The sequence below is a fragment of the Centroberyx gerrardi genome, chromosome 19 (genome assembly GCF_048128805.1).
Source record: "Centroberyx gerrardi isolate f3 chromosome 19, fCenGer3.hap1.cur.20231027, whole genome shotgun sequence".
Lineage (NCBI taxonomy): Eukaryota > Metazoa > Chordata > Actinopteri > Beryciformes > Berycidae > Centroberyx > Centroberyx gerrardi.
The window spans coordinates 5,614,355-5,636,054 of record NC_136015.1 but is presented as its reverse complement, the minus strand read 5'-3'; the positions used below and the strand labels follow the sequence as shown (position 1 = coordinate 5,636,054).

The window sequence follows — 21,700 nt, the reverse complement described above, 5'->3', positions numbered from 1 at the left end:
TGAACTCACATCAGATCTCATTACTTGTGTTGATATGAGCAGGAAACCTGTGACATCAGATACACAGATGAGTAAACAGATGAGTAAAAATGCCAGACTGTACGCTCACTGAAGGAATATTCATTTTGGAAACATCTAATAACAATCCATGGCCCAGTGAGGTTATGTGTTCATTTTCTGTGTCTGGCTTTGGAATTCATTTTCCAAATTAGACTGTGGTGTGATAAAAAATGATTTAAAAACATTACTATGCCTTATTTATAAAACATAATGTCTGTCTGCCTGTCTGTGATATAAAACTTGCCCAGAAGCCACAATTAAGGTCCAACTGAAAAGAAGTAAAAATTCACTTCATGGTTTATTGTCCTGAACATGATGAGCTGAGAAGCATGCTTTATAGAAAATGATCTCAATTTCTGTTCATTTCCTTTGCTTAGATGATTATGAAAGACATGCTGGTTGATTTCTCTGTAAAGCCTTTGCATGCTAGCTGAGTTTGTTTATGAATATGTTTTTATACCCAAAATGCAATGTGATGTATGGCTTGTAAGCCACTGAAATAAAATCAATCAATCAATCAATTGGTTAGATGAAGCCTTTTGAGGATGAAAGGTACTTGGAAATGTGCATAACTCCAGAAACTGGTGCATGCAAAAAGCATACAATGTCTGAAAAACGCTTCCATAACATTTACAAATTGGGCTTTTATTTTGAAAATTTCCTACCATTATTACATGAACTCTATATAAAAGCTGACATAAGCCATTAATCACTATTGATGCATGTGCCATAAACCTGTTATGCAACTCATAGCCATGCATTATGAATTGATCACCTGGATTCAAGTGCAAAAATACACTGAAGCCTTTTCATTGACTGTTGCTTGGATAAAGAAATAATGAAATCCTGTATCCTAGATGCACTAAAGATATGCAGAATCCATACTAGGTAATGGAAAACAGTATTACCGCTGAGTATGGAGATCAGCAATCATGTTTATAGACCGGCCTCATGGTTACTCTCTTTCATGTTCAAATGATACTTTTGCAGAACATGATCAAGGGACACAAGCACTGCTGGAGTCCATCAACAGGTTTTCTTTTGGAAATAAAGGAACTCTGCTGCTGGCCAGGAAAAAGCACAGCCATAATATACGGCCTGCTTTTCAATCAGTCAGTGTCACGACGTTGCGTATGTGCAATCTGTCTGTGCCTCATATCACCCCCCACCCACCCTCCAGCCCACCTCACACACACACACACACACACACCAAACAATCACTGTCAAGACCACATGCCTCCCATCTACCAGGACTCCACCAAACAATCGCTGTCACGATTATGGTGTGTAGTATGTGCTAGAAGATGACAGCTGCGGCGAGGCAAAGTGCAGCTCTTAAGAGCCTCCGGCCTGCGACGAGTGTCAGTCAAATCACAGAGTACCTCCACCGTATGCAAATGTGTTCTCCAGATCACGTTTTGTGTTTGATAATGCCTTATATGCTGCACTTAAATCATATATGAAATGCTTCCCTCCTCTTTGACTGGACTTGTACTACTGACACATAGAATGGATTTAATCTGTGACTGACGAATCAAGAAATCCTGCATCCTGTAAAAGGCAATTGTGGCGTAGCGTAATGGAAACTGTGACTGGTACAATAGGTCCAACAAAGACACCACATCTGATTCATCTTGACAACGCAGCTTCATTATAAAGGATGGATGTTGAATATATGTGTGAGGACTGCACCCACTTGTACAGTAAAAAGCATTCGACTCCACTATTATGTAATTAAGCAAGTACAATTTTCACACCGTTGACTCATGTAGTTACCAAATTAATGTTACCGTGACATTTTGACTATGTATCTGTTGTTTTGCCTCAGCGGGCTCGTGTCACGTTGTGGGCAAATAACAGTTAGAGTTTCTTCTTCTGCGAGCATAAACACAGTGTATTATCACCAGATTACTGTACTTTGTAATGCTTTGTAATACTCAGATTACTTCTTTGTGGTAACTAGTAACTTAATGCATTAGTTTTTCAATTCTTGTAATCTGTTATTAGTTACTTTTTAAAATAAGTTTATTTTTCTTGCATATTGTTTGATTTTTGTTAGCACTTTTTTTTTTTAAGTACAAAAAAATGTGAAAATCCTGCGGTATCTCATGCACAACACACTGCTAACTGAAAAAAATGCTAAGTAAATGAGATTGATGCAATAGTCTTGCATTGCATCTTGAAATCAATAACACAAACCATATTGCTGTGCCATGTTTCTTAAGCGGGTAACTAAAAGTAAATAATGAGTTACTTTTAATAAAGAGTAACCTTGTTACATAACTAGCTACGTTTTAAGGTAAGTAAAGTCAAGTAACTGATTAGCATCTCTCTAAGAAGCCAGTTGGTAGCACCAGCTAGCGCACAAACTTGCAGCCATCAGTAAACATTGCTTTGAATGAGGAATGAGTCATGCCATTCAGTGCCAAATGATGGAGGTTCCTCCCTGACATAAAAACACTCTGGAAAACCTGCAATGAAATTTTATTTTCTTTACACATCATTCATTTCAATATTGACCTATCCTTTCATTAGTCATCTGAGTTTCAATGGAGAGTTCTAGTGTCCCATGATGGTCTAAATGCTGCTTCAGAGGCTTTTCCACCCTGACAACAATACAAAGGAAACACTGAGTTTGGGCATGAAATTATATCAGTATTGGTCTCAACTTTCAAAAATCCATATCAATATAACCCAGATCGTCATATCTACATATACATGTTGATATTTCCATACATTTGACTGAGGTGGTAAGTGACCCTGCTTCCTCCATTGCTCTTCTAACAAACAAGCGTCTCGACACTGAGAGAAAGGTAGGCAGACGCACCCTACAGCATCCTGCGTTCTATTTTCTCTCTCTAAGCAGAGTTTCAGTGGCAACACCTTGAGCTCACCACATGCTGTCATCACTCAGTGCCACATTCAGCACAATTAGTCACAGGAATAAATAGAGTCAACTTGCAGGGCAATCTGGACAGAGGGGTGGGGTGGGGTGGGGTGGGGTGGGGAGCGGGGGGTTGGGAGCCGCTCGCAGTCTCATCATGGCAACCGAGGTCGGCCCCTCGTGACAGCTGGTCTGACATGTGCTAACAGTATCTCAGTTGGTCTCCCCTTTCACACCTCTGGCCATTTCTCTTGTTCTTACTCTGTTTTGGTAGACATGATGGTAATGATGATGAGGATCTCTTCACTAGTTAGGTTTAGAGTGGATATTAAGGTTTTACTGATCGCTGTTATTATCATTAAAGCACAGTAAGATCTGGCCCCAAATTACTGTATATTGCAGACCTTTTAACCCCCTATGAACCATCTTCTATACTCCTACTATTACTACTGTCACCACTGCTACTACTACTACTACTACTACTACTACTACTACCACCACTACTACCACTACTACTACCACTACCGCTACTACTACTACTGCTTCTACTACTACTACTACTACTACTACTAGTCAAGTCAAGAACACAAAGCCAGTGTGTACCAAAGTGCTTCACAAAATGGGGGAGCATTACAAAACAGAGAAACCGAGACAGAGCACTGAACATCAATAGCAAAATAAATAAATAAATCTGAAGTGAAATAAGAGCATAGTTAAAAGCACAAAAGAACATGTCAGACACAGTGAAAAGCCAATGAATAAAATAGGTTTTAAGACGAGTTTTAACAGATTCGGCTGATCTGATGCTTTGAGGAAGGCTATTCCATAATCTTTGGTGCAGCCACGGCAAAATCCCTTTCACCCATCTGGACCACCAGAAGCCCCTGGTTAGAGGACCTGAGGGACCTGGCAGTACTGTCTGGGGTACAGACGTTCAGAAATATACATTGGAAGCAGCACCATGTAGAGCTTTAAAAATGTACAGAAGGATTTTGAAGTCAATCCTGTAACGAACAGGGAGCTGGTGTAAAGATGTCAGAACAGGAGTTAAAGGTTCCTTTTTTAAGATCTAGATAAAAGCTGTATTTCACAACTGAAAAAAACTACATTATCAACTTCGGAGCACTGTCAAAAGTCACACTAAGGGTTTTGGCATAAGGTTTAACAGAGAGGATAGATAACCCAGATTCTGTTTCATGATGTTAGTAGAGCCAGGCGGGCCGAAAAAGAACATTCTCTGATCTATCCTCGTTTAACTGGAGAAAGTTCTGAGCCATCCAACATTAAATGTCATGGAAGCGTTCTCTGAGTATAACGAGATTTGTCTGATTATCAGGCTTTAGCAGAAGATAAAGCTGTGTGTTGTCCACATAGCAATGGAAGGAGATATTGTATTTTTTAATGATTTGTCACCGAGGAAGCATGTATATGGAAAACAGGATTGGACCTAGGATAGAGCCCTGGGGAACACCACAAGAAATGAGTGTAGGGGAAGAAGATGAGTTTCCTGAGGAGGTAAGAATAAAACCAGTCCACAACTACTACTGCTACTATGACTACTGCTGTGACTACTACTACTGCTGCTGCTGCTGCTGCTGCTACTACTACTACTACTACTACTACTACTACTACTACTACTACTACTACTACTACTACTACAACTGCTTCTATTACTACTACTACTACTACTACTGCTACTACTGCTTCTATTACTACTACTACTACTACTGCTTCTACTACTAGTACTACTACTACTACTTCTACTGCTAGTACTACTACTACTGCTACTACTACTGCTACTACTGCTTCTATTACTACTACTACTACTGCTTCTACTACTAGTACTACTACTACTACTTCTACTGCTAGTACTACTACTACTGCTATTACTACTACTACTACTACTGCTTCTACTGCTACTAGTACTACTACTACTTCTACTGCTAGTACTACTACTACTACTACTACTACTACTACTACTACTACTACTACTGCTACTACTGCTACTGCTGTTACTACTACTGCTACTACTACTACTGCTGTTACTACTACTGCTACTACTACTATTGATTAAACTAAAACTTACTGGGCTTTTGGCTTTGGAACAACCTGATTGATGATTTTAGGCTAGTAGAATAACTATCATCTTTTGTAAATCACTATTTAAATGTATTTGTATAGACTTTCTTTAATATTGTCTTTTATCATATTATTTTTACTCTTATCTTATTTTAACCCTCTAGCCTTGTATTTTTAGCATGCGCTGCTCTCTTGTTTTTACTGATTTGAATTTATTTTATGAGCATGATGTTTGCTTTTATTATTATTATAATGGAGGATAATGTTTGTAAGGGTAAGGAATACAGTGGAGACAGGAAAGAAGGGAGTGAGTCAGAGAGGAGATGATTGATTTGAAGCCAACAAATCAGCAAACACATAATATGCGTCTTAGCCTGCTAATCCACCTGGATGTCCAGTTACAAGCGCAATAATGATGAATGCTGCGATGATGGGTGGTAATGGTCATGTTGTTATTGGAAAAATTCATCTAAAGTTTGACGTGAAGACAGCTCTTCAAGTTTCTTATGAACAGATGATGTGTGTCTAGGGCTGAGTACGTTAATGTGGAGATTGTAATGGTGACTTTTACTGTACTGTACTGTACTGTTACAATTCTCATGGGGTATTTATTTATTTAGTCTGCTGTAATGTACAAATTAAACAATATGAGGGTTGGTGTGCATGCACCACATATCTGAGACATCTTTGGACCTCTTGCATAATACTAAATTTAATTAGTTTCCACAAACAGCTCATAGTTCATGTACTCCAAATAGTTTCCTTTCCTTTGCAGCACAATTTCATTTTGCACAAAGCTAGTTTCAGTTCAGTGACTTTTAGTGGCCAAAAATGATCATTTGAAAATCTATTGATGCTTCGTAGTTGAATTATATCAAGTTTCATTATTCCTTAGAGGAAACATTGCGTCTGAGGCATTAACATTTGGGAACGAGGATGGGTGATTGATCTCATAACATCGGCTGAAAGGTATTTTCAAGTATGGCCTTCTTGTCTAGTGAACTCATCAAATCAAACCTGCATCGCCTACAGACATGGATGGCTGGGTCAAATAGCACTTGCAAATAATTCTTAGCAGTTGTTTCAACTTGCTTGGAGTATCAGATGGGTTGGATCTGCCACATAAGGAGTGTCCGGATAATATCAGGTAAGTGGTAAATCACAGAAAAGTGTATTAAATTGACTTTCAGACACGTTCCTCTGATTGTCTAAACTTCCTGGCCTTTATTGTATTGTCTATGCTGCAAACCCCATCCATCTGGCACATGAGGAAATTTCATCTGGCCCAAATCTAATATCATGTACCAAACATATAGCGCCCGCTGTAAATATGACCGTATGACTGTATGGTGTTGCATCAATTGACGGTTAGCGGTTTTGTCCATTCTGTTAGCTTCTCTATTGTTTTACAGAGAACCACAACATACCTTCAGCCACGCTGCTGAGCGTTGTTACTATTTGATGTTCAATATTTCATACAGTGGGCCTCACATTACTTTTCACCATATATTACAGCCATGCTATAATGTCTCATCAGCATATCAGCAGCTCTTCATGGTGTGTTTATGTGATTTAAGGGAGTGTAACTGGCACCTACAAGCGATTACATTATTTCCCTGCAATTAGTAAGAAACATCACTTCACATGCCAATATTGTTTTCTCTCCCTTTTTCTTTGTTGCTGTCTACTATAGCCACGTAAAAGCATTCTTTGTCATGACAAAATAATTCTTCTGTCCTGTTCAGCGTTAATGTAAACAGGTATGTGCTAATTGGAACATGTTTGTGGATGTGTTACTCTCTCATTCGTGAATGTTAATACGCAGCACTTGTAGAACCAGAGGGTCAAATGAGGATCATTCCTGTAAATTTACCAGGAGAAGCCACAATGCTTTCTGAACTGTTATTACTGTTAGAAAGAACTGGAGAGTGGATAAAAAGGGGCTTGTTTTCCACAGAGGAGACACAACACGCTGCAGTAAATCTAACCACTTCAGAGAACATGAATATTACAATGCCTCTTGTCGCTGTAGCCTAGAAACAACACTGGATCCACCTTCACTGGTCTGTGCCGTCGTCCCTTTTAAGTGTTGCCTGGCAAACCTGAGGACAAGCCTGGTGCATTAGCCTCCCTCCAGCTAAAAGTACTCATCTTGAATAATAGTATCTGACTTTCATAATGGTGAAAGCACATCGCTGTGACCTGTGAAAAGGGAAGTTAATATTAAATGTCGTGCCCTACCATATAATCTCAGCTCATTTGATCTAAGGGGCTACTTTTCACCGGTTTTCAGGAATATTACTGCGCACATCTGAATTAAGCAAACTCACTCCCACATGGAGCTTTAATGCAGCATGATTATTCTATTTAAAATGGAAAAATAGGGTAGTTTGATCATCAGCAGTGCTGAACCCTGTTGGTCTCATAATGGCCATTCACTTAGTAGAGGTTAAACCCAACAAAACTCAGTTTAAACTCAGTTTAACCATCTTTCTAGCTTGACATAAATCTTTATGATGAAAATCCATAGTATACATCATAGTAAGTGCTATGAAACTGATGTGAGTTCCATGACAATAGGGCTTTTTAAGGGGGAAAATAATAAATTATTGCTTTTCTGAAAATATGATTGCTTATTGCTACACTGGTGGTTGTTTTTCCTTCTGATGATGACCAACTGTCAGTTTACCCAGCTTTTTATTTACCACTACATCACTGGTTTATTTACCACTACATCTCTCTCTCTCTCTCTCTCTCTCTCTCTCTCTCTCTGATCACATAGTACTTCTTGTGGTACAGTGAGTGAGATTCCTCAGTAAAAGGGAAGTATGTGGATCCAGCGTAGATCTAAAGAACATTTCCACAATCACACTATGTTAAAAGTACAGCAGGTCGATATGAAGCCAGATCCCAGCTGTTGATCCAAACTCCCATCCTGTCTGCAGCTGAACTCAGAGGAACTGTCCCTTCAGCACCACAACACTGCAGCTCACCGAGCCTCTATGCGTTCCCGTTATCATTGTTATTAATAAACCCTATTCATAAAGCCTCCCCATCTTCCTGGCGAGCTCTTCTTCGTTAGGCATCATTTTGAAAAGAGAAATCAGGGAAGTGGCCCTTTAACGCATCAAACCAGCGTGTTATACAGTGTCATTCTTTCTGCTCCAGCTTGGTGACGCACCGTCAAAGTACAAGTTGGATGACAGCCTACTGTACTGTAGGTGCACCAGAGGAAATGCTACACACATCTACATGCAGTCAGATGCATGACTGATGTGCAGTCAAGCAGTTACGACAATTTTCAGCTGTATGAACCTTACTGTTAGGTCTAAATATGCCGAGTTAATATGCGCTATTTGAAAATACAGTTACAAATAGACCTGACATGAACCTAGATACGCAAACTCCCTTTGCGAGTGAGTAGGGACTGCAACATGTTGCTTGACAACTTTGCCTGAGGTTTTGTCCGTACAGTAAACAGGCCTGTTTCTGTCGGATCGTGCGGCTGCTCTGAACACTAGTGTTTTACCATAGAAAATTGCATTCTCTTCCGCGCAATCACTGCCCACAGACAGTTTTATTGCATTGAAAATGTCATTGTCCTGATAAAAAGCCATGCGCAATTCCGTTGCGCAATTTCATTTGTAGTGAGTGAGACTCGCCTGTAGCGCTAATGGAGACTGAGACTCACCTACTGTGATTATACAGACTCACTCACCTATAGTGATTATAGAGACTGAGACTCATCTACAGTGATTATACAGACTGAGACTCACCTATCGTGATTATAGAGACTGACACTCATCTATAGTGATTTTAGACTGAGACTCACCTACAGTGATAATACAGACTGAGACTCACCTACAGTGATAATACAGACTGAGACTCACCTACAGTGATAATACAGACTGAGACTCACCTACAGTGATTATACAGACGGAGACTCACCTACAGTGATTATAGACACTGAGACTCACCTATAGTGGTTATAACTGTGATGGCAAAGTAAAAGGATCCTGCGAATTTCCACTGCACCCCGGCTCTGTGGGGCTCTGCCTCCATGATGATGGTCTCCAGTTTGCGGTAATCATCCTCGCTGATGTTATATTTCCCCTGGAGACGCTTCTCCTCGGCTTCCAGCTGCTCTTTCTCCCGCATCTCGAAGTCGGACTCCAGGGCGTCGAAAACGGCAGCCCCGACGAGCAGGTAGGTAAACGTGCAGATGATCAGGGACAGGGTCCGCACGTTTTGCCGCTTCATGGCAACCAGGAATCGGCGACCGAGGGGCTCATGTCCCCTCGGATCCCCCGGGAAGGCGCAGCAAGCGTCGGGAAAGCCGTCTGGACAGCGTCTGGAGGCGGAGGCGCAGACCGGTGCGCGTCGGTGACGGTGGCCGGGGTGGACGCCGGAGCCGGAGCAGCGGTGGAAATCCCCCTCCCTGCGGTGATCCCGGTGACAGACCCCCAGATCCTGCTCCTGGTTCGCGGAGAGACACAAGAGACTGCTGGATCGCCTGGACCAGGAGCCCTGCAGCCGAGAGACCCTGCGCAAGACCTGCCCAAACCAAGTCCTCCCGGTGCGCAGTGCCATCAACGAGCAGCTTCCAAGATCGCCTGTTGGTTTCTATTCTCTTCAAGTGAACTATACTGACCCGATTAAACAATTACAACCAAATGGAGATTGTGAGATTCTTGCTTTTTTTTCTTCTATTTGATGCTCCGCTCTCAGTTTGTTTGCGACGCGGTGAGAGAGGAATTAAAAGATCCTACGAGCTCGGCGCGGACTGAGCATCTTCCCGCATGTGCCTAAGTTTCAGCTAAACACCAACCTGTTCATTGTAGCCTCCTCGGTATTCAGGCTATATTTAGCAGCCATTCCCCCCCATATGCACAAAATCAATTTTCTGTCCGTGAAATCCCTAAATCTCCCTCGCAAACAACAGGCATCCTCGTCGGTAATTTGCTGAGTCGTCGATAAGACGGGAGGGTCAATGAGTAACGCGGAGGATCATCTAGAAATGTTACTCACACGATGTACGGGTCTTCATGATCAAATTTTTCATAACTTTATTTCCCATTTCGGTCGCTCCAGGCTCAACTCACCATTCGTTATGAAAATGAAAGAATATTCCAACAACGCCAGCAAAACATCACCGACAACAGGTTCCATAGCAAAGCAGACTTTCTCCCATTTGTATCATTTTGAGGATGAGCCGGCGGACAGGAGGACGGTGACAGACTTTTAGCACTTGACAAAACAAATTTCAGAAGAACAACATTCACAAGAGGCTGCCGCGCGCTCCGTGCCCGCATTGGCACACATGCTCTGTTGCGCACATCCAAGCGCAACTCCAAAAACCCGCTTTCCACCTGCTGTCTCCCGATCAGTTTGAGTTGGAATTTTTGGAAGAAGCACTCTTGGCTTTTTCCCCCTCCTCGCCGTGGGCCGCGGCCTTCAGAATTATTAACCCTGCGCGTCACGGACTGGTGGTATTTTGAGGGCTCCACATTTTATGTCTCCACACACTCCGGACTCTTAATAGGTGGGCGTCGCTGGTCGCTCCTCCTGCTTCTATATGCTTCCCCCTTATTTACGAAGTGTCACGATTCATCCGAGTTTCCCCCCCTACTGTTATATGGCGTGTATCTTCCTTGAATATTCTTGGAAGCGCTCACCTCGGTTCATCTCCTGGCACATCTCCCCCCCCCCCCCCACACACACACACACACACCCCGCCCCTCGCCCCCCATCCGCACTTCGACCCCTCCCACACTGACCACTCCCACTCATTATGAATAGGAAAGGAGGGGGATCAGCTCGGAGTCACATGGTCAATATTAGTGCCTTTTTGCAAATCCAATGGCAACTGATAAATCAACACTCCCCAGTCCCGGCTGCAGCCTCCACCGAGTTGGCCTGCGGGTGCTGTCCAAGGTGCTGAAGGCTGACAGCCAATTACAGCAACAGAATCCCGAGTTATTTTCAACGCGCTTGATAACACGTGTCATATCGCTGAAATTCATAAAAATAAAGAGACTGTAGGGAGAATCCGCACTGAAATAGAATTCGTGTTATTTTTTGGTTATAAAGAGACAGATCAACCGATTCCAAACTGCAGTTATTATACTGTTAACTATTATACCGATACTGAGCCTGACCTTTGACCCCCGATCTGAGATCAATAGAGGCTCGCATCATCATCATTTTTCAATTTTTCGGCAACATTTCCAGACACGGGCAGGTTTTGACAACCATCAGAACTAATCATATTTTTTCCAATATTCCTCCTGTTTGTTAAAGGCCGCTGTTTGTCCACATTGATTTTGTCCCGTGCATTAATTGCTAATCCTCCTCCCTCCTGAATGCAATCAGTGGCTATTTACACTGCCTGAAGTGCTTAGCTGTGATGCATACTGTAGCTGCTCACATCCAGAGAGCAACTGGAAGACTGATCTGTGAGAAGGAAAACTTTGGAGCTGGAGACTGACATTTTGGACTTATTAAGTGATTGTTTGTGTTTATTACACCCAAATGAGGTTTATTACAGTTGTGTTAGAAACAATGTTGAATGGTGTAGAGCTCCAAGCTTTGTCTCTTGATCACAGCACAGATTAAAGTCAGAGAGACAATGTTAATTACAATGGAAAATGGCCAAATTCATTATACAAGGAAGTTCATTTTCATTATATAAAGCTGCTTACGAACAAAAATTTAAAGTGACAGCATCTAGTCATGCTCATTTGCATTGGAAGATAATACATGCATAAAATCATATCCTGCGTGATACAGCTTCTGGGTCAACACCTCAACTAGCCACCGTTTAAAAAAAGGCATTATCCATCATATTCATTTTATCTCCAGTGGCTGATTATGAGTGTCATCTGCATCAATACCTCACACACCCTTACTATATGCAGAAGTGATTCACATCTCCCACCCTTACCTGTAATTACATCTCTTCAAAGGGAAGGGGAGGGAGCTGAAGGTCTGGGTTGACCTGAGATGTCACCTGATTTCACAAATACAAAATAGAAATTATGTTCTGTCAGTTTTGACTAAGTAGTGTTATTGAACGGCACAATCAGCCAGTGAGTAAGTGGAGATGCCTCTGTTCTTTTCCTTTAATCTTTGAAGAAAATTGTTCATTCTCAAATTTACTGGACAGGAGGTGGCAGCTGAACATGAGTTTTAATGTATTATGTATTTTGAAATGTGTTTGAAGGCTCTTTTTGTTTCAGTTTGTGTTTGTTTTGTTTTTAAGCACTGGTGCAAAATGGACTTTCACTCTCATATGTTATCCTCATTGCCATTTTTATATAATACAAAATGAAGGGAGGGCTAAATTAAGGGCTTTAAACTGAATCTATGTGTTCCCTTTGCAGTGGTTCGGTCTCATGTGGTTCAGTGTCACTCTACAAGTCCATCTGCCCTTAAAATAATAATAAAGGCTTTTTACAGTGTGAATCAACACTTCCTTCAGGGGAATTAAGTCTTTTCTCATGTCAAACTCGACACTAGAGCCAGATTAAAGTGATTAAAGTGAAAGTTAAAAGTGTTCATCTGCAAGATCCTTGTTTTGGTGGATTTTACTGACATCTGCTATAGCGCTCATTGCTCATTGTTTCTGCGCTGCACTTCCCAGAGATCACCTGTCAATCAAACGGTGTGGGCGGAGCTTGGATTCTCTGTTGATGCAGTTTGAGTTTCTGTAGGTGGCGCTCTGTTCTTTGTCTGTTCAGCCATGCTATCACTGCTCATGCTAACTACCTTCTTCTGTTGATTCTAAACAAACCGGAAATGTAAAGCGCATCACTTCCTGTGCAGCAGAGGATTTTTCCCGGAAAAAACCTACCAGACACCGGCTGTTTAGAACAGACAATGTAAAAGCTTTCATGAACTGGATATAGATTAGGCAATAGATAGTAACAAACAGACATTCATTTATATGAAAATATTGCAGATCATTAGGCTCCTTAATGCTTTTCTATGTACTAAATCATGTAATCATACCATTTCTGCTGGTTGTGACTAATTTTAGAGTTTGGAGTGCAAAGCATCCATCTTCTCTATGAAAACACACACACACACACATACACTCATATACACTTTAACCTGAACAAAAGCACAAACCTAAAAAAAGAGAGAGAAAAGTTCACAGGAGCAGCTTGTCTCATGAACCAGCGGAGTGCAGGCAGTAGCCTAGATTTCAGCCACAGTGTTTCATAAACGCAGCCATTTAAGAGTCTAAACAGCTCCACTAATCAACAGCGTCTGGATCTGGAGCCCGTCTATATTTAGCTCCCCTTTCTCACATCTCAAGTCCCCGCTCAACCCACCTACAGAGCTCGCACCGCGTTTCTGGAGAAGCTCAGAGAGAAAGTTTAATAATGGCAACTACTTGGATTAGTCTCCATGGTAATGACACCGAACATGCAGTAAGATCATTATGATCATCGCACAGGCTCGCAGACAAACACAGAGACGAGCTGCGAACAGAGAGAAAGCTTTTATGAAGGCTTCATGATGTGCAGAGTTTCATGTTGCATCAGCTAAATAGACGGCAGTCATATCCCACACAAACTGTTAGGTGTGAGGGAGGTGAGAAGTTTAGGATTCAGCCCATACTTCTCTATTTACTCCCTTTATCATTATGGTCGATGAGAAGAAACTGAAAAATACAAATCCACAGATCAATATACACAAAACACACTGATCTTTATTTTTAATGTCTCCAATAAATATGAAATTAACTCAATTGGAATCATCAATCAAATCATGCATAATTTCATATGTCTCCATTGATCATTTAGGAATATTTAAGCCTCTGAGCAATGATTTCATTGGACATTATCGATTGGGAGCGTGAGTCTTTACATCATTTTAACCAGCTCTCTCTCTGTCATTTTTCTCTCGACCCTGTCCATTTTTAGAGCAGTTACAACCAGAAATCCTGTTACAGTCGTGATTGATCGGCCTGATTAACTTTCAGGAGGAATTCTGCAATCAGTGTCCGGCCCGCAAAATGCAGCTATCTCAAATCAGTCAAATGATTAAACCAGTAATTGGCCGGATTCATGCTGGGACAAGCCGGGCCGTATCACTCACGCTTGTCGCCTTACCTGAGGCAACGCTAATGGATCCCAACAGGACTGAACCTCTGTTCTGCAGATGTGGAGGGCTTTTAGGTGTTTGCTTTCACTGGTATCTCTTTGTTTCCTAAGAGAAAATGGTACAAATTCAATAAGTATTGCACAAATAATGGGTGCTGGAACATTTCAGATGAACATCAGATGATATATTTTATTTTTAATACACTCTTTTGTTTTTTTTTAAGATGCCATCCTTTGGAGCAGACCACTGCAGCAATGACTTTGTCTCTGGAACCCAATGGCAAAAATGAATGCAGATAAGAGTTTTAGTTCTACAAACAGAGCTGCTCTGGAGGCAGAAATAATCTCATTGGTTGAGTTAAACCTCAGTGGGCAGAGCCAAAGAACCACAGGTTTTCAGAATGCAAGTTAGCTAACTGGCAAACTTGAATGGCAAAGAAGGAATTCTGGTCAAAATATGCAGTAAATAAAAATATAAATGGCAATGACTTCTTTTTTTCATTCACTCCCATGGCATTCACGTTCTTGGAAGGTCAACAGGCAACTAGCTAGATAGCTGTAGGCTAGTATGGCTAGTTTGAACTTGGAAGGTCAGCTAGGCTAACTAGCTAACCTGGATAACTTAGCATTTTTTCAGTTAGCAGCAGAGCGCTAGGCTTCATATTAGCTTCCTCCTCTCTTACCTCTTGCCTTTTTCACTGGGCTTCAGGCTAACGTTAGCTTAGCCAGAAAAACTGTGGTTCTTTGGCTCCGCCCACTGAGGTTTAACTCGACCAATGAGATTATTTCTGCCTCCAGAGCAGCTCTGCCTCTTGAGAAATGTTGGTAATAAAAGTCCAATCTGTGCGATGCAAACTTGACTGTAAGGAATTTTAAACATAAGCTGCAGTTTCACAGTTCCACATTTTAGAGTTCAGGTATAGGTTCCCTTCATACTTAGCAGCTTATGTGCCGTCCCAGACAGCTCATTAATTATTTTAAGTCAGAAAGTCACAGTGGATAAAGTAAAAACGCAGCAGATGAGGATTTCTGTGCATTTCTCTGGCAGTATTTTATTCCCCCCCCCCCTGCATTTCTAGAGGCAGGAGAGTGAAAGAGCAGCGCAGGTGTCAAATCGCTGGTCTTTTTTTCCACCGCACTCCATAATCCCTCCCCCCCCTTCAACCCTGGGAGATCATTTACATATCAAGGTTGCAGAAATATATGAATGGACGTGACTTACCTCTCAATACTGAAAGAGAGGAGATAGGAATTTAATTGAACCCTGGCTTCTTGAAGATTCATTTGCATGCCATGTTTTCGTTGTAGTGAGTCATTTTCCTCACTGTGGTAGCTGGCTGAGATGAGGGAAGGAGGACCGCCGGTGGGAAATACATTAGCGGTCTGCAGATTGATGGATGATTGTTAGGCTGATTACGATCAGAATTACAGGTATGCTGCAAGGTAATGAAGGGTGGTGGGTAATAATAGTGTTGATTTTTTTTTTTTTTATGAAACCTCATTTGAACTCGACCTAGCAGTGTTGGAAGTACACAGGAAAAGTAGATCCACTTAAAGTTTCTCCTGGGTGATATTCTCCATTCTTTGGAGGTCAAACCTCTTGCCCTGCAGTTAGATCCTAAGACTTTTTTTATTTTTTTATTTAGCATTTGTGTGATACATATTAATATTAAACATATTACACAAACATAAAGCACAGTGATGTTCATTCACAACATTGACAAGACTAATAAACAAAGACAAGACTCAAATAACTATGCTAAAAAACCTATGTATGGGGCCAAGGATTCATATTAGGTATTTGTATTCTAATCGACTTCTCTTTTTCACTAACACATATCCTTAATATAGTTCAAAAAATACTTCCATTTCAAGAAATAATATCATATAATATAGTTGCTAAGACTTTATTGACGTTTGTCTTTCATTCTCAAGTTTTAATTCGTCAAGAGAATTTAATTTGGGAAAATAAGGTGAATCTACAGCGTTTCAATTAGATGGGATGGGACAATCTTCTCTGTTGCAGCCCCATTTTGTGATTTAGCCTGATAGTACGGGTGTATTTTTACATAAAAAATCTTGCGTAGCGCCGCTTTAAGGTTCTGAAAACAGTATACAGAAGACAGACAAAGGAATTTAAAAGTGTGCAAGATTGGGGGAGTTGATACAAGCACAATGAGCAGCCAATGAGCAAGCAGAGAGCCGTCCAAAAGAAGGTTGGGTCTTATCAGCGTCTCCAGGCCGGCGCTGCATCCTGACCTTCCTCTGTTCTCTGCCCATACTGACAATAGCCTGCGGTCCGCAATCACACATCAACAAAACACCTCTGCAAGTGAGATAATCCACTTTTATTGATGCATGCAGAAGTAGACCCACTTACAGACGCTGTTAATCTTTAAAGAACTGAAGCCGGTAAACACACAATCTATTTTAGATCTACTCACCAGTTTTGCCTTCCTTAGTCTTGATTCTGTGTTTGTTGGGTAAAAATACCCATAAAAATTTTAACATGTGGAAGGCATGACTTCCCTGGAATTGTTCATACGCATTACTAATGAACTCTGCACGTATTTGCTGATGTATTATCCACATAATATGTAAACTAACAAATTTACTACAAGAGGAAAAGCTGTTTGCCGCTGAGCTCCAAATGTATCCTTCATGGGGAAACATCACTAAATTTAGCATTAGAAAAAAATTATGCCTGTTCCTTGTGTCCATTGGGATCCAAGATGCTTCACATCTCATAATTTTATAATATTTTGGAGGAACAGAGCTAGTGACATAAAAAAATCTACAAGCAAGCGATGCCATTTCTTTGCCTCTCCATGCCCCACATCCTCCGTCTTCCAGCCTGAAAATATTAGATCAAAATATTACATTATTATATTAACCATCCTATAAAAAGAAGTTGAATTTACAGTCAAATTATCAGGTAAATCATTGATATTCTGATCTCTGTGGACAGTTTCAGGATTATCACATTTTGAAATGTGTCATTTGCAGGTTTTGTTGTGTTTTTGAAGTGACATTCCGCAGATTTTTCTACTTCCATGTACTCTACTTTCAAAGATAAGTGGCCGGTTTGCTTCATGGCTTTGTTAATACAAACTAGAGAAAGGTTAGTGTTCAGCCAATGTGAATAAGAGGTGAGCAGTCCCTGATCCTGTCATTATTCCATATAAGCTCTCATTTCACACAAAAGCCTCGACATAATGGCCGGGCAGGAGGAGGGACAGAAGGTGGCCTTAGCAGAGAGATTTCTACTGTACCAATGCTAGACTAGCCTGGTAAGACCATCCTGATCACGTGACCTCACATTCTGTTTCGCTCCACGAATCAGTCTGGACTTCCAGCCGCCCACATCGATTTCTTGAAATTACAATGTAACCGGGCCAATCAGGGACTGCGTCGTAGTTGATGACGTGAAATACAGGCCGCCGCTGGCAAAACAGTAATGGCGTCTCCCGAAGCAACGAGCGTTAATGTTAACGTTAGTAGAGTAAACACAGCCATAAGTGCAGTTATTGCAGAAATAGACTCAATAACAACAATTAAACAAGAACAAGAGTATGCACTAGCGGAGTTTCTCGGCGGAAAAGACGTTTTCGCCGTTCTTCCGACTGGATTTGAATTTGGATTCGCTGATTGGCTGAAGGAGTTTGTCTGTCAAGGCAAGTACTCCCGCCCACTGAAATCGATGTGGGCGGCTGGAAGTCCAGACTGATCCGTGGAGTGAAACAGAATGTGAGGTCACGTGATCAGGATGGTCTTACCAGGCTAATGCTAGACTGCCCTACGTGTTTTCTCTCACTGATAAGCAGCCCCATTCAAAGCCACTTGTTGTAGGAAAACCTCTTGAGTACTCCAGCTGATTTGAAGTAGTAGAAGTAGAACCACAATAGAAGACTGTGGTTGTACTGGGCATCAAGGCATCACTGGAAAAGAGCATGGTGTTAAGTTGACTTTCCCTGGATAAATAATTATATAAGTGCAATAATCTCCAGTGCTTTTGACTTCTGGACTGAAGATGATCATAGAGCTAAGATGGTTGTGATGATTCACCTGCAAATGAACATATTATTACCTACTTCAACAACGGCACAGCAGTGATGGGGGTATTAGTAGTTATAATGACAAGTTGAATAGAGGTTGCTTCTTTTTAACATTTATTTACACAAGTTATATAACACACATAATGATGTCAGACTGAGACAATCAAGTTCAAAAGTCCTTCATTGTGGTTGCACAGATCGTTTTGACAGCTCAGATGAGTTTGATAGTTTTTTCTTATGTTCAACATAAAGAATACCTCAAAATTCTGTTTTCAGTAGTTATTTGAAGTGCACAGTAACAAACAAATGGCACTGTCAAAAAATCAAACATATGATGCTAAAGATGAAAAAAAGTGTAATTGGTGTTACATTGGTGGACTGCAACAAAGCATGCATACAGGGGCTTTTTAAAGAAGATTTTATATGCCCTTCCATTCACCTTCCCCTTTCTTTAACATTCAAGTTACATAAATAACCTTTAACAAAGTGATAGGCAATATTTACATGTGATTCAATTCATAAGGTTAACGTATTTACAGGCAAAACCAAATAAAACCACCTGGATGCTTCATTGAGACCCAGGCTGTTGGCCCCTGGAGGCCCCTAGGCCCCGGCGTGCAGCGGTGTGTCCAGGGCTTTGATGTGGACGCTGGGCAGGCCGAACCAGGCTAACGGCAGCTCTCTTCCAGCGCTGTCGTCCTGGAACTTGATATTCAGGTAGAAGTCTCCAGTGTAGAGGAAGAGCAGGGCGCCGACGCAGACGGAGCTCTCTTTGGGTTGAACCTAGACGACGGCAAAGAGACAGAACATTCGGGATCATTAGACCTACCGCCTTTTGAAACGTTTCATAATGAACTAGGCACACTGTCAGCCAATGTGAAGCCAGCTGCCAGAAAATTGGGAGTAAATTTGACGCCGATTGAGGCTTTGATGAAGAGGTAAAGAGAGTGGTGCAGTGTTGGCTTCCTTCGCGTTGAGAACAATTTCCAAAATTAAGACGTTTTTTGCCATTTAGGAATGTGGAGGAAGTCATTCATGCTTTTTATCTCCTTGTGTTTACACTACTGTAACTCTCTTTATTCTGGCATCAACCAAAAGTCTTTTTCACGCCTCCAGCTTGTTCAAAAGGCAGCAGCTAGGGTTTTAACTGGTACAAACAGACCAAATCACATCACTCCAGTTCTGGCAGCTCTTCACTGGTTACCTGAATTGATTTTAAGATTTTACTGATCAGTGAAAGGTCTGGCTCCAAGCCATTATAGACCTTTTAACCTTCTATGAAGCACAAGCAGGGCCCTTCTGGCTGTTCCAAAGTCCAGGATTAAGACTAAAGGTGATCTACTACTACTACTACTACTACTACTACTACTACCGCTACTGCTACTACTATTACTACTACTGCTACTGCTACTACTACTGCTGTTACTACTACTACTACTAGTGCTCCTACTGCTGCTACTACTACTAGCCCTCAGCTGCCAGCACACACCAAGAACTGCTGAGGTCTCGCTTTATGAACTCTGGTTTTTGAGTCTATCCCCATGACAACATGAAGCATTCTGGTTACATAACGTGAGGTAAGTGTTTGTGTTTGTCTCTGCCGTCTACTGGGAAGCAACAACCGATGTGGCACTCGAGCCCCTGCTGACCGTGTCGATGTAGAACGTATTGGACCCGATGAAGGTGACGCCGTCCTGCAGCTCGTAGTTCTGGACTCCGTTCTGGTAGTCCTGATAGGGCACCACAGTCAGGGCGAAGGGGCCCACGGCGTTTTTGCTCAGATTGGTCAGTTTCACTTCCAGCATCACGGCGTCGCCCACTTTGCAGTCGGCGATGACGTCGCAGTCGCACGGCTTCCCGTTCACCAGCACGTCTAGAAAGAGGAGGAAAAAAGAGAAAAGAGAGTGAAGGGATTAGCGGGACTGGAGTGAAGCCAGCGGAGGCGGTGGGGTCCGTTTGTCTAAACGGAACGAGATTGGAAGTGTTTAAAAGCAACGCTCGGTGTTCAGCTCGCACATACAGTCATTCACGGGCTTCCCATTCAATCTCCACATTTGCATTTCCATCGTATTGTTTCTCGCGGGGGATCAATAGACTTGTTCGCCCTAAAATACGCTTTATTGACATTAGTGGAGATTGCAGGAGCTGTGGGTATTAAATGAATTCCAGAGGCATCTTGTCAATCTCATGCATGACTAATTTCTGTCAAGAAGGGACGAATGACATTGTTCGACCCCCCTCTTCCCCTCCCCTCCCCTCCTCTCCCCCCGCCTTTTCTGGGTTTTTTTTTCCCATGGCGCTCCCCACACGCAGCTGTACCTCTCTCTCCCCTGACACTTCCAACAAAGACACATTGAGTGAGTTAAATTCAATTCTGCTAATGTGTGGCCAGTCACTCCTGACGTGGCCCCTATTTGGCTAAGGTGGAGTGGGAGACACAGTGATTTGTTTTGAACAACGAGCTCGGTGAACTCCCTCGCGCTCCCGGGCGGGCGGAGAGCGAGGCCGACTCCAAACAGGCGGAGAGGTTTGGGGGGGCGCCCGAAGAGATCGCCCACGTAATGACTCCTCCTGGAATAACCGTGTGGTACAAACACACGCAACGCACACACGCAACACACACACAGAAACAGGCTGTCATACGCTTTCTAGTGTCACGCCCGTGGCTGTGATAAACACTGCCAGTCAGAGCCGCTGAGCCTGTGTGACAGGCTGATGAAAGAGCCGAGCTGCGTTCGGGGCCGCCGGTGCGCCGATCTGTTGCGTACGGCGAAAGGACGGGGGGTGGTTGGGGGGAGAGGGGGGGGGACAGACAGACAGTCTACCCGGGGTGGGTGTGGGCGGCCGAGGCCTGCTGTCACAGTCGGCGAGAGAGCCCCGGGGAGGCTGCAGCTACAGGAGGGTGACATTCAGCTCCCATGTCTGTGTTAGCAAATACACTTCACTCAAACGCAGACGGCCCAAAATACTCACTGCTGTTCTTAGGATTGGATCATCCTATCATCAGGGACTTTTGTTATGCTATCTGACGAAAATAAGCAAAACGTCACTTATTTCTAGGGTTAGAGAAATATATCAGCTTGCTGATATTGGCCTTTTATTAAAAATCAGGTATCAGCCAGTCAATGTCATCTACCTGTGATATGATGGATATGATGCAGTTTGTTTGATTACATATTTACTGTTGAATACACTGGTTGTCTACAGTGTTGGGGGTAACGCGCTACCAAAGTAACGCGTTACAGGTAATATATTACTTTTAGCAGTAACGAAGTAATATAACGTGTTACTAATAGGATTTCGGTAATATTATTACAGTTACTATGTCAAGTAACGCGTTACCACCCGAAACACACCGCGCGCTGGACCGCCACCGCCAGAAAGTCAAACCAAACCAGGAAGAAAACAGACGCAGTTTGAATGCAGACTAGTTGCTTAGATTGAACAGCGCGAAGCTAATCAATATGGCAGACAGTACTAAGATGGAAGACAAGACTGTGACTGCTGGACCC

General features: G+C 42.3%; 2 protein-coding genes across 4 annotated transcripts in view; both read right to left on the bottom strand.

Annotated features, from left to right (window-relative positions):
* The window catches only part of kcnk9 (potassium channel, subfamily K, member 9), a 31,076-nt gene extending 21,276 nt beyond the window's left edge, over positions 1–9,800 (bottom strand). The window contains exons 1-2 of one of the 2 annotated variants that reach the window (XM_071913379.2): positions 9,763–9,800; positions 9,001–9,284 (exon numbers count right to left, since the gene is read on the bottom strand). In XM_071913379.2, coding sequence (XP_071769480.1) covers positions 9,001–9,283 — 283 coding nt within the window. In that variant the 5' untranslated portion in view covers position 9,284; positions 9,763–9,800. Of the gene's footprint in view, positions 1–9,000; positions 9,614–9,762 lie in introns of those variants that run through there. The other variant, XM_071913378.2, reaches the window with a different exon arrangement.
* An 8,489-nt stretch (positions 9,801–18,289) lies between these two features.
* trappc9 (trafficking protein particle complex subunit 9) overlaps positions 18,290–21,700 on the bottom strand; it is a 184,612-nt gene continuing 181,201 nt past the window's right edge. For both annotated transcript variants that reach the window (XM_078290323.1, XM_078290324.1), the window contains 2 exons: positions 19,838–20,061; positions 18,290–18,971 (listed from right to left, as the gene is read on the bottom strand). In XM_078290323.1, the coding sequence (XP_078146449.1) occupies positions 18,792–18,971; positions 19,838–20,061 (404 nt within the window). In that variant the 3' untranslated portion in view covers positions 18,290–18,791. The remainder of the gene's footprint in view (positions 18,972–19,837; positions 20,062–21,700) is intronic.